Here is a 13,288-nt window from a genome sequence, read left to right on the forward strand (position 1 = left end):
TATATTCATTTAATTTTCAGTTCTTTGGCAATAAAAGAGAAATAAAAGCTCAAATCTAAAAGCTGTTCCCAGAGGCAGGTGTTTTGTGATAACCTTGACCTTATGGAAAAGAACCCAACGGTTCTGTCCTGTAAACTTGCTATGATGCTGACACCTGGTTACCACATTCTCATCTCCACCAAGTCCCTAGATTCCCATTTTCTGTTTACTAGTGACCCCCAAACTAAACATACACGCTTAACTTCTCTCTGTTGCATAGCAAAAGCAATAAAATTTCCTGGAGGGCAAAGACTGAGTCTTTCTATTTATCCCAGTGCTTGATACATACAGCACACTCAGTTTCTATATAAAACTGAAGAAAGCAGGAATTTATGTCTTTCTGTTGGCTTCAGACCTATCTTATCTCTTTAATAATCTCATTTTCCTGAAACTACAGGTCTGTGATAAAGAAGAACAAATCACTGTTGCCACATTTAACACTTGTACATTTTATTTAATTAAATCAGCCATTGTACAACATTGCAGCTATGTATTGTTAGTGTTGTATTTTTTTCCATTAACTAATACATGCCCTCATAGATATATTCAATTAGTGTTATCACCATGGGAACAAGATGCTGATTCATCAACTGAAAATTCACTTCTTCTCACAGTATTCAAGTTTTTTGATAACACAGCAAAAATCAAAATCAAAAGAAGGTGATTAACCATTATGTTGTTACACAGACACCATCTGCACTGCAAATAACACAACAGAAATGCTTTTCTTGAGCTCCAGTGAAGGTTTTGACAAGAAGACCATGGCGTGTCTCAAAAAGTTTCGCCACAGGCCTTTCTCCTTTTGGCTGCCAAAGAATGCGTGTATTTCCTATCCAACTGCCAAAAAGTGCTAGTATTTGAGGCTTAGGAGATTTGGCTTATGGGAAACCTCCCTCCCAGGAAATTTTCTCTTTTGGCAACATACTATAAATGATGAAGTGCCATTGTTTGTCGCATTTGTTTTTGACATTCGGAGCAATGAGTCATTTTTTGCACAACAGGAAAAGACCAGATAGAATTGGAGAAAGCTCAATCCCTGGAGGATAGACTCTTTTTTTTTTCTTTTTTTAAATTTCATCTTCATTGAATATACTTTTCTTTAACAAATAACTGATTCAAAATGTATACTGTTTATATGAATATATTTGTGAATATATATATATGTTAAAATGCTACACAGCTTCAACCACTAGAGGAATAAGAAAGAGGACATGGAAATCACTCAGGTTGTTACAGTCCCTTCTTTGAAACAAACAAACAGTAAAGTGCACAAATGCACTTAAGAGTTTCCAAGGGAGTTTGGATTTCAAATAAATAAACCGAAAAATTTTAACCAAAACCAAATTTTCAAAGGATTTCTCAATCTTGTCTGCAAGCTGAAAAACAGACCTAGCTGGAGAATGGAAAGTGCTCACTCAGGGCAAAAGGAACGAAAAACCATTAATGTGATTAGAAGAGGGGTTTTGACTGTGGTTTTGATTTTTTTCAATGCCACATGCAGGTATTAGAGAAGATATAAATCTGGAGGAAAAAATGGAAAAAAAGAAACCACTCCAACATGGTGAAGGAGTTTTAATCTTTTGTGTAGTGGGTAAATCTTGTTTCCAATGGAGTATCTACAGTGCAGTGGCCAGAAGAAAGTACCACCAGTAAGACAGCGTGGTTTGCTAAAGCAGCAATGAAAACTGGAAAACTACAGTAGTTATAGCTTTTAAAATACCCTGCCAACGTGTTCAAAATCTACAAGACCTGATGATGCTAGAAGGCCACGGGATGTAGCTTCCAGCAACTGAATACCTCATTGTTTGAATCTCTTCACCTTTTTGCTCCCTCCTTCCCCTCCCTCAGAATGGTGTTGGAGAGTCACAAAGTATGCTGGCCAGCACCAGCTATAACTTCTTAGCACAGTTCAAGATTACTAACCCATCTTTACCTAGGAGCAATGGCTATTCTGCAAGTTCTAAGGACATGATAGGTCTGAAGTGCTTCTTTTGAAGTAGAACTGGATTATCATTCGATTGTGTTAGCAATATCTCTATTAACCATTGTTCGTTTTCTAGAGGCCTTTTATTCCATGATGCCCAGTGTGGTTATGATAGGCAGTGGTTTTTATTTTAATATGGTGTTCATCTGAGCATTTCAGCTATATACATCGTACATGGATATCCCTTGGGAGGATTCCTCTGCATGGTCACTTGAAGAGGTCTATAGGTGAAGTTCTTCTGAGCGGTGGATTTTCATGGAGCTTGGGCAGAAGCAAGAACAATGGAGGTGGCCAGTTCCCAGGTTAGCACAGACACACAAAGTAAGTGGGTACAGCATCCAGAATGAAGGATGCTATCTTTGGTCACAAATTAGCTTATAGTTAAAAAGGATGGGGGAAAACTAAAACAAAATGCTGTATGTTTGCTAACAGTGGAAATGTCAGGGGATCCCATCAATTAGGCCAGATAGGTCACTCCTCTAAGGAAATGGGAATTGCGTATTGAGTGAATGTGTGGTTTCTGGTGTGAGAATTGGGCAGCCCCTCATTTGGCCTCTTGCTTCAAGTCCTCCTTGCAGAAATGCCGAAGGAGTTGCTGGAGGTCGCGCTGGAGGTCATCCTGGTCTAATGCTTCGGGTACATCCTCCAGGTGCTCCAAGTCTATGCGCTTTCCATGCTGGTCCTTCACCACAGCCCTCTTCTGTGTGCTGGCTTTACTCATGGTTGTCCTGGAGGAAAGCAGACAGGGAGAGAGTTACGCTCTTTCTTCATTGCTAACATGGTCTGAAGCCAACCATGACATTACTTCTCGATGATTCCACACCAAGCCATTAGTATCACAGCTACCGGTATCTTCTTGTCTCTTAAATATGGCTACCATATATGAAATGATTCATGAGACTTTGAAAAGTGTTTTGGGGGACAAGGAGTATTGTTGAAATCTTGGAGAAGTATTTCAAATAAATGAAACAAGGCTTCATTATGATTCAAAAGAAAACCATACAACACTCATGTTTTGATTAACTCACATCCATCTAAAAGGGCCCAGTTTGTCCTGAAATGGTGATTCCACAAACAACTTTTAACAGGCTAAGAAGAAGAGTTTTTCATTCAATTTGTTCAAAACATCTTAAATGCCAACTTACACTTTAGGGTCACATTCCCATCAAATTTCCCCAAATTATTCTGTAAGAGAACTTTTTTATGAGACATAGTTAAAAAACTGAAATGGTATCCTATTAATATAAAAGAAAGTTAACTACCAACATGGGCCTCTCTGGAGCTTCATCCGGGGATAGTGAGGGAGAGAGAGAAAAAGGGAAAAAACAAACATGAAAGACAGACACTTCCTCTGCCCTGACAAAACCCCCATATACTTTGTTCTTTAGTGCATCCTATTGCAATTAACAGTCTGTTGCTTCCTTGCCTCCCCCATCAGACTGGACATTACTTGAGAACAGAGACTATTACTTATCATTATATTTCATACTATTATTTTTCTGTATCCCTGCCTGAAAATGATTATATCATAATTTGTTCATTCTCCGTTCTTCTCTCTCTGTACTTGTAAATACAATTTTTTCATGCCACAAATATTTGATGAAAGTGTTTTGTGTGCCAGGCACAATTATTACAATAAATAAGGAAACTCAATCTTAGGGAATTTGAGCAATGTCCCGAAATTTAACAATAACAGTTTTAGCATGCCATGGAGACTTGCAGAGCAGACGAGAGCCCAAGATTCCACAGCCTGAGTCCTTAACTCCTGTGCCACACATCTTCACTTAGAACCAGAGTCAGAAAGGATCAAACTTGTAGCTTGAGCCACCATTTTCCTTACATTTCTCCCCAGTGTTCAGGAGCTAGGAGATATGCCCCCTTCCCAACACCTCTATGCATTTGTTAAGATCATTCTGATTTTTTAAAGGTGACTTATTTCAGTCAAAAATACTTTCAGCTTTCTTTTAGACATCCTTGTTTCCTTCTCTCTTAATCTTTCTCATCTCTCCTTTCCTTTGATACTACATGGCTAACTTTGCATTTGAAGGCAAACTAAAATTTATTAATCTTGATGAAATGGTCAAATCTTATTCAAATGATTGAAATCACATTATGGCTGGGCATGGTGGCGCAAGCCCGTAATCCCAGCAGCTTGGGGAGGCTGAGAAGGAGAATCATGAGTTCAAAGGCAGCCTCAGCAACTTAGCAAGGCCCTCAGTAACTCAGAGAGACCCTGTCTCTAAATAAAATATTAAAAAGGGCTGCGGAGGTGGCCTCAGTTAAGCACTCCTGGGTTCAATCCCGACTACCAAAAATGAAGGCAGGAAGGGAGGGGAGGGGAGGGAAGGGAATAAATCAGATCATGTTTTTCTGTTCAGTATCCATTTACTTTTTTCCTCCAAAAAAAGGCAAATATCTGACGATTTCTGCCAAGAGTTAGGAGGAGCTTTGATAGCATTGGTGCAAGGGAGGTCCTCTGTCATAGAATATTTTTTGTATATTTTGCAGGTATATGCAGATGTATAATAAGATGCTTCAGTAATGAATAAGATTAAATGCTGCATACCACAAATATAGTTCAGTGACTGGCTGGGGGAACTCAATAGTTCTATATTCTCAACTTCAAATTCAATAGCTATTATGGAGAACTTTGAACCAATTGGTTTCCAAATCTATTCCAATTTAAAGATCCTGTGATGTTAGGACAGGCAAGGGTTATATAGTTTCATCTGAGTACATGGATAAAAGCCTTTAAAGTTCAGAATATAAAAAGCATTTTGTCCTTAATTCTTGTAGCATTTTTAAAGTTCTAAGAGAATAATTATACTCTGCTAAATTCCTAGCTGCTGCTGTTTTTCACATTTGGTTGGAGAGTAGCATTGTGACAAAACCTTTAATTTTGCTGTTCTAATTATTATGTTCCAGAGGCTTAAAATAGCCTTGTAGAGTACTAGAAATGACAATCTTTCTCTTCTTTTCAATGAAGTGAAAAGCACAATAGTAACTTGGGTTCCCATCGTGTTTTTTCACTGAGAGGCTGAGAACATTTCTTTAATACAGATATTTACTGTGCTGCTAGAGGACCAGAGAGAACTGAAAGTAGACCATAGCAATAGCACCCAAGTTTATGCATCAGATCCCTAATAGAGACCAGCAGTCCAGAGCGCCTCACAGCCAGCCTCCTTCTATATAGGCAAGAAGTGCAGCTTCCTATGGTCATGCATTTTCTTCACTTTCAAAAGCCCCTGGTTTCAGCATCGCTAGGTGCATTCAGGTTCATGGGCATCAAACTCATGCTCATGTTACTTGCCACTCACATGCAGAGTCATGAACAGTTTGTTAAACACAAAACACATTTAAAGTAATGATTTACTAAGATTGAGCAGCAGGTACCTGGACACAAAATTACTGTGTGTACAATTGATGAGATTCCCCCGTCCTTTGTTCTCCAAATCTATCAACACAATGGGAAACCTAGCTGGCTGACTTCAATGACTTTGACAACTTGCTAAAACCCAGAGCATCAGACTGTGTGAGCACACATCTCACCTCACCATCGCTAGGCCTCAACATCACCTTCAAAGCATCAGCGCGCACTGCAGGTACCACCTGACCAAAGCTTTATAATATAGGAGAGTTGGCACTTCCTGTGGGGGGTGGGGGTTAGGGTTACACAGGGGCTCTGCCCTTCTTTTGTTAAAATTGAAAAAAAAATTATGGTGTTAGTTGGCAAAACATCACCTCATGCTAACCCAAACCTTTTAATTATTGATCCATCCTCTTTCAGGATTTCATTCTCAACTAAACTGGGAAAGTGGACTTTCATGTGGCTACCTGTGTAACTCAAAGCCTGAGGTAAGAAAAAAAGAATAAGACACAACTCAGTATAAACCATAGACTTTAACACGATCTACAACTTTGCAATTCATAGTATGAAAAGATACATATGAAAGGATAAGTAGAAATATCTCCTAGCAGCAGATCTAATTGAGTTTTACTTAACAAGTCCCTGAAAATTTCTCTCATTTGTGAAGAAGATTTTTTTGTATTACTTTAGGAAACTTACCTGTACCCATATTGACTGACTCTTAATGTCCTCCCTTCACCCCATTCCTTCCTACTGAAAAGATGCTGAGGATAAATATAATGACCAGAGACAAACACAGAAACAATGGCCAGGATATAACTCAGAGAATTTACCTTTGGATAATCCGAGGATTATCATCTTAGGATTCCAGTTGTTAAATGTGAAAAACTAAAAGTATTTAAGTAAGGTTTGTTTTTAGTATACAAACGTCTTCCTAGGTAATCTCAATATATGTTGCAGGTATATTCGACGATATACCTACAGCATTTCACTTCTAAGTATTTCAACAGTAAAAATATCTTGTGGGTGTTTGTTCATGCCCAACCAATTCTTCATCATATGTGCTTCAGAATTTAGATTTTAGAAAGGTTACATGATATATAAACTATATATAACTAGCATCTCAGAGGAGGTGGAGATAGCATCCTATAATCAAACCCAATGATTACCAATAGAAAAACATATGGATTTTCACTCTAAGAAAGTAGATTTCATGTCAAAATAGCTTCAGGTCAATTCATGCCAAGGGTTATATCAAATTCTAAGGCAGTTTATGTAAAGTCAAATTAGCTTACTGCTGTGGATCTGCCACTGTGGACCTATTTCCTCATTGCTGAAACCAGAATATAAGTAACTTTAAATAATTTTTAAAGTAACAATTATAAAACATATCCAAATTTTTTAATGTCTATCGTTGGCAGTGTTGATAATATTAGCTAGCAAAGATAATTTGCAACATATTTATTTCTTTCCCTTATTAGGAGTACAGAACATTTCTGAGACCTTTATACAACCTACAGATGACCATGCTCCAGCTCTAGATTCTGACTCTAATTTTGCAGAAGTGCATCCTGGTTACCTAGATTTTTTAAAAGCTTTTAGGGTGACATGGATGAACACCATTAAGCTGAGGAAACATCACTTCACCATACGAGTTATTCAAACAGGAAATCTGCTTTCTTGATTATGCTGCATTCTTCCCTTCCATGAATTTGTGCATGAAATGACATAATGACAAGCAATTTTCTTTTGAAGCACAAAGTAAATGTAAAATGCACATCAAAAAAAAAAAAAAAGTAAAAGACAAAAAGATGCTTCTAATACCTCTTCAAAGTCATCTTTGGCTGAAGGAAGATCAGTGGCTAAACTAGAATCCCCCAGATGTTTCTCCATCCTTTCTCCACGCACCATAGTTGTTTTAATAACTTTGCTGACTCTACGGCCTTCTACTGGCTCAGCCTGAAATTGTGAGGTACTGGACAAAATGCTGGGTTCAGACAAAGTGACCTAATGAAATGAAGGACACACAAAATACATTTTCTGACTGCTAAAATGTAACAAATAATTAGTTTTTCTGTTCTAAAAAACAAAGCACAGTAACTACAATATTATATGCTGGCCTGCTAGAAAACAGTATGTGGAAAAGAGGAGGAAGCTTGGAAAAAGTAAACTATAATCAATTGGCAATGTCTGTTTAATGGATAAATCTCCATAGCCCCTACTTAATATCACTTGAATAAAAATTAATCAATCAGTTTTGTGAGCAAGACTGGTTACATAGTGTAATGTAGACAGAGCAATCTATGGATGAACTCTCTTTTCTCACGTTCAAGTGGTTTCATCTGGCCCATTAAGATAAAGTTAATCCCCAAAGGAGGAACTCAAAAAACCATGAGAAACTGACATGTAGATTTCCAGATAACCTCATAGTTATATTTTGAGGATATGAAGGATTGTAAAACGGTGAGAATTTCACAAATTACATGTCCAAGAGAGTAAACATGTCCCTGAAACTGGGAAGTTAAACAGAAAGAAATAAAACTATGAATCAAGGAGTTTCTGGATCCTGCTTTTAGTGGCCCTGAAATGCAGAAGTTGGAAGATCAAATATTTATCTAAAGTGACCTTCAGAAGGCTGGTGTCCCAATCACACACTAGCACCATAGTTGTATGTAATGCCTCTTCCTAACATCCTTGCTCAGCAAAAGGGACTTTAATACTTGACTTTTAGATTTATGTTCTGGTCAACTATAAATTAAAAAGACAACAGAAATGAAAAGGATCAGACACAAGACAATGAGTACAATGGCTGCCAAGCTTCTTCATGGCTATTATACAAATCATGGGGGAAAAAATAAAAAGGAATGTGCAACTATAAGCAGACTGCCATATAAAAGGAAGTGAGACCAATATGAGCAATGTCCTCCATCTTGTTTGAACTCTGCTGTGCTCCTCTCTATGAGTGTTGAAGAACGGTGTGGCCTCACCTCTGACTGCTCGATGTCACTCTTCAATACAACACGCTTTATGACTTTGGAATAGCCATCACCTTCCTCGATGGTGACAGGTTCCTGTGGCATCCCCTGCATCGTAATCTCTTCTTTCTCTGTGCCATCCGAGGATACATACCTCCTAATGATTTTCCTAGTAACCTGAAATATATTTCATTTGTGTATCTTATTTTTGAGTTAAGGAATAGCAACACTGATAGATTTGAAACAGGAAATTTGAGGAGATTTTTAAATAGCCATGTGAGGAGACCCGAGACAGTACCTTTTTCACCACGGTGTGTCCATGCTCATCAATATATTCTTCTTCTGTGACTGTTTCTGGGGGGATGTCAGGCATATCATCTCCCTAAATAGTTGGGAGAAAAGGGTCATTTCAGCATTGGGCTGAAATTCTGAGGAACTACTTCCAAGTGTTTATAAAATGAGGAATGTTAGAAAACCAAAGGCAATGTGGAAAAGCATTGCTGAGATGCAAACTCCTGTCAAATAGTTTGATTAATAAAAAACAGAAGCAGGTGGGTAATAACATGCTTAGGAGAATCTGATCAAAGTTAGGTAAAACTTAAAACAAACACAGATAAGCGAGAGGTGAGGTGGAAGGAACTGAAGAAGCCAGATCTTGCTCTTGCTTGCTCCCGCTCTTGGAGGTAGGCTGCAAATGTCATTAACACTGCATTTCTTTACAAATAAAATAAGAAAGTTAAAGGGATCCGCTTCCAAGTCACCATGCATTACCTATGGAGCATGCCGAGCTTTTATTGCTTTGGGTGGGTTACTCTCTATGGGTACAAGGACAGAACCGTCCCTGACGTGCAGTAATTCAACAACTGGTACCTGAATAATGACTCGCCGGCGGACAACCCTGGTAGTTACCATCGCCTCCTCATCAGAGCTGGCCTCCAGCTCACCTAATTCCTCTGTTAGCTCCTGGTGGAAGCATGGAAGCATTGTTTTTTAACATTCTAAGGAATGACTTCCCTACTGGTTTCTCCTTTAGCTCCCACTGTATTCTGAGAATGTTGTTCATGGAGGCTTTGGTAGAAAAGTTAGCAGAGGTAAAAGCAAAGTGCGGTAGTCTCAGGCTTCAACAAAAATAAAGATTTTGGGGGGCAATGATTGAAAAAAAATCTGTAATTCTGAGAACTGTCAGAGAACCCATCTTTCAAAAATCTGTCTGAAGAGATGAATCTTGCCCACATGACTTCTTTTACATAAACAACTGAGTGTAAACATAGGATCCAAGTTGTGTCATGGACATTTGTGTTTAAACTTGGGATGAGTAACCCACACATGTAGGAATAGCTGGTGTCTGTCGCAGAACTTTTTGCAGGAAGTCAAAATTTCCTGTTGCTGTTGTCTAGTCAGTAGTGTACTTCCCTGGTATCAAAAAAGGCAAGCTACAAATAACAATTATTTTTCGAAGAAGTCAAGAATGAAGAGAACAATCACATTCAATGAGTTTGACCTAAAGCCAGTTGAGGCTAAGAACATAATTTTAAATAAGAACATATGTCTTAAGAGTCATATATGAAGTTACTCTTTCCTAATGGAATGATGTTTTTTAAAAAAGAGAAAATTCCTCAGACTTATGCCTATAATCCCTGCAACTGGGGAGGCTAAGACAGGAGGCTTATAAATTCAAGGTCAGCCTCAGCAATTTAGCCAGGCCAAAAGGAACTTAGCAAGACCCTTCTTCAAAAAAAAAAGGAGGGAGTACTGGTGAAGTGGCTTGGTGGTGGATTGCCCCTGGGTTCAATTACCAGTACCAAAAACAAACAAACAATCAAACAAACAAAAAAATACACACACACACACACACACAACACAACACATATTTTAAAATACCCAGATTATAGCTCTACATTTTTCTCTGCTAAGGAAGAATATATATCTTCAAGCCAAATTTTACTTGAAATACAATTAGAAACCTACTGCCTAGAAATATAGTCTACAAGAAAAGTAACCAAAATTGATGCCCAAGTTATGACCATAAGAGTGTAAATGTCAACATATGAAGTTGATGAGAGATACCTGAAGATTCATCAAGAATAAGTGGAACGGGCCTGTATACAGTGTGTAGAATGCAAAATGACATAAAAATTTATTTATATGCACAGAATAGATTAAGTACATAATTCATCCAAATAATAGTTTTAAGTCTTTATCTTATTTGCCTATGGAATTTCAGGCTAAATTTGGTAATTTTTAAGCCCAGAGAACATGTTTGAAATATTTTTACTAGTATGCATTGAAGCCAAGAACTTGAGATGAATAATTCTGTGCAAAGCAAACGTGGAATAAAAATCCATTCATGAAATGAATTCATTCTTTGAAACAACTGCCAAAATCAGGACACAGTTCTCATCTGCCTGGATCTTTTCTAATTTTAGTTATGACTTTAGATAAATCCTAGTAGCAGTTGTTACCCTGATAGTGAATTAAAACAAATGTAGATCTTGAATCCAAAGATGTTGTATTTCCTTTCCCTCAAAAAGATTTCAATTCTTTTATATAACAAATCTTTTATTACTAGGCCTATGATGAAAAATACTTTTAAGTATAAAATGCTTTTAAAATCTATTACTTTCTAAAAGGAAAAAACAACATCTAATTTAATTTATTTTATACTAAGTTTAACTATACTAAGTTTAATTCAGACAGATTCTCATACTTCTTTGGGCCCGAGCATCATCTGGGAAGTTATTTAAAATGCAGATTTGCTCTCTCTTCACTTCTTGGAGTTCCTTCTGATTCAGGAGGTCCAAGGGGAGATCAAGCTCCCAATTAATTCTGAAATATGTGAACCATAGAGGCCGCATTTTGAGAATAAATTTCTTAGGATGGTACACACCTATCTTCACAACTTTAAACCTCATTTAATAACAAAGGATATGTTATGAAAAATCTCATGCCACTATCAGCCATTTGGACATTCAGAAACAGCAAAATTTAGACAAAATGTTCTTTTGCTAAATTAGTCCTAAAATAAATCTAAGAAAATCTAATTTGGAAATTATCTGTCCTCCACTGAGGAAAGTTTGCTTTGGGAGCTAAAGCCACCAGATATTCAGTCTGTCTGCTCATTACCAGACAGTGAAGATGTAACAAGACTGCTGGCCCAGCACATCCCAGAGCTGTCAAACTTACCTAACTGCTAATCTCTATCACTAGCCCACACATGTTTACTAATTTTGCAAAGATTATCACTTTACCATGGTATTCATTTTTCATTTAGCAAAAGGTTTCCAGTGATAAAATTATGACTTTTGGTCCAGTAGTTAGCACTGCACCTGTGTGCCATTTCTCCTAGATATATTGTTTCTCAGACTTTAAAAGAACTGAGGGTTTCCCAAAGCTTAGGTTAATTAATCTGGCAAATTTTTTTTGTTTTGAAATAATAAGAAATAAACCATCAGAGAAATGAAACTGGAGGAAGGTTTGTAGCTTTGTTACAGATGGGCAAGAAAACGGAGAGGAAGGAAAGTCTTGCCTTGTCAAAAGTTGCATCTCCATCGAGTCTCTCCACCATCTGTGCCTGGTCATCAGCAGACTCCACTATCACCAGACTGGTCTTCCGTGGGGAACCCTCCTCCCTGGGCTCTGGGAGCTCTTCAGGTTCTTGCACAATGGGAGAGCCTCCCCGCTCACTGGACGTTGGCGTCTGAAGGTACTGCCTCTCCTCCTCAGGAGGGGTACTAATCTCCTCAGGAGTCTTGCTGGGAGAGCCAGGCTCTGCCGTGGCCTTGTGAGTCTCTGACCCCTCTGTACCTGGGGTGGTCACACTGGAACAAAAAAGCCAAATAATACATATGGGGCATTTACATTTCCCCTGCTTGAGGAAGAGGATTGGAAGAAAAGGTGAAGCTAGTATTCATAGTCCATGATAGCCAAGATGGGTTTTGTGTATTTGGCCAAGAAAATAATTAAAAAAAAAAAAAAAAAAAAAATATATATATATATATATATAAAGATGTAGCCTAGAGATATGGCTCACTGATGTAGCATTGATGGAGAGTGATGTATTCCAAAGGTAAAAATTATCCAAAAGTGAATGACAGTTTTCTAACCTCTAAAGTAGTATAAATTAAACTTTTATTTTTTCTTCAATAAGTCAGCAGTTTTGAGGATTTGAGAAGCTTCACATAATAATGCTTTGTAAATAATATTTCTAAAGTAAGAATGAAACATTGACAGAATTAAATAAATCCCCTTGTTAATCTAATTATCATAACTAAAAGGAAATTTTTATTGGGCCTCTGAAAAAAATATTACTAACAGAGGGATCTGTTGACACTGAAACTTTTTTTCTACTGACAGTTTAGAGTTACTCCAATGAACCATTTTAATCTCCAATTTTGAAATATGAAAATTCTTTGCTCCCTTATTTTTAGCATAATTTCTGTTTTGCCCTTTGGGCATTGATGTCAAATATCCAGTGCCTCTCTGATAGCACTTTATTTTCTTCCCATCTTTTCCTGACCTCAACTTTATGCTCTTCCCTACAGGCAGATGGGAGGGGTGGCTCACTGGAAGGAGAGATCACTTCATTACCCACTTTACCCTCTTCTCACATTCCAGGGCCACCAAACAACACTCACATAATGACAAAGGAAATGCTGTAATGCTGCCTCGTGACACACTATTCTCATATTTCAGAGTTAGGGACACATTTGTCTTTCTCATGATCAGTTTTCTTTTTCTGGACAACAGTGTCTTTTAGACAGCTCAGTTTCTCCTTTGTTTCCATAAAGCCAAGAGCTCAGGTTCTGAGCTGCACTATACTCTGGAGCTTCCTTAGCCAGAAGTTCTCTAGAAAACCTCTTTTTACTTCCCTTCTCACCCCATCCTTGTGTCAATGGTCTTTTGGTCTGTGTGAATCATTTGTGT

General features: G+C 37.8%; 1 protein-coding gene across 14 annotated transcripts in view; it reads right to left on the bottom strand.

The window, feature by feature from the left end:
- Positions 1-468: 468 nt before the first annotated feature.
- Ank2 (ankyrin 2) overlaps positions 469-13,288 on the bottom strand; it is a 234,482-nt gene continuing 221,662 nt past the window's right edge. For 9 of the 14 annotated variants that reach the window (XM_046458782.2, XM_058583760.1, XM_058583758.1 and 6 more), the window contains 6 exons: positions 11,892-12,183; positions 8,664-8,747; positions 8,378-8,542; positions 7,215-7,397; positions 5,782-5,873; positions 469-2,751 (listed from right to left, as the gene is read on the bottom strand). In XM_046458782.2, coding sequence (XP_046314738.1) covers positions 2,568-2,751; positions 5,782-5,873; positions 7,215-7,397; positions 8,378-8,542; positions 8,664-8,747; positions 11,892-12,183 — 1,000 coding nt within the window. In that variant the 3' untranslated portion in view covers positions 469-2,567. Of the gene's footprint in view, positions 2,752-5,781; positions 5,874-7,214; positions 7,398-8,377; positions 8,543-8,663; positions 8,748-9,235; positions 9,329-11,891; positions 12,184-13,288 lie in introns of all 14 variants that reach the window. The other 5 variants (XM_058583755.1, XM_058583754.1, XM_046458781.2 and 2 more) reach the window with 3 other exon arrangements.

This window comes from Marmota monax, unplaced genomic scaffold (assembly GCF_021218885.2).
Source record: "Marmota monax isolate L192 unplaced genomic scaffold, Marmota_monax_Labrador192_F-V1.1 WCK01_AAM20220418_F8-fsc00002, whole genome shotgun sequence".
Taxonomy (NCBI): domain Eukaryota; kingdom Metazoa; phylum Chordata; class Mammalia; order Rodentia; family Sciuridae; genus Marmota; species Marmota monax.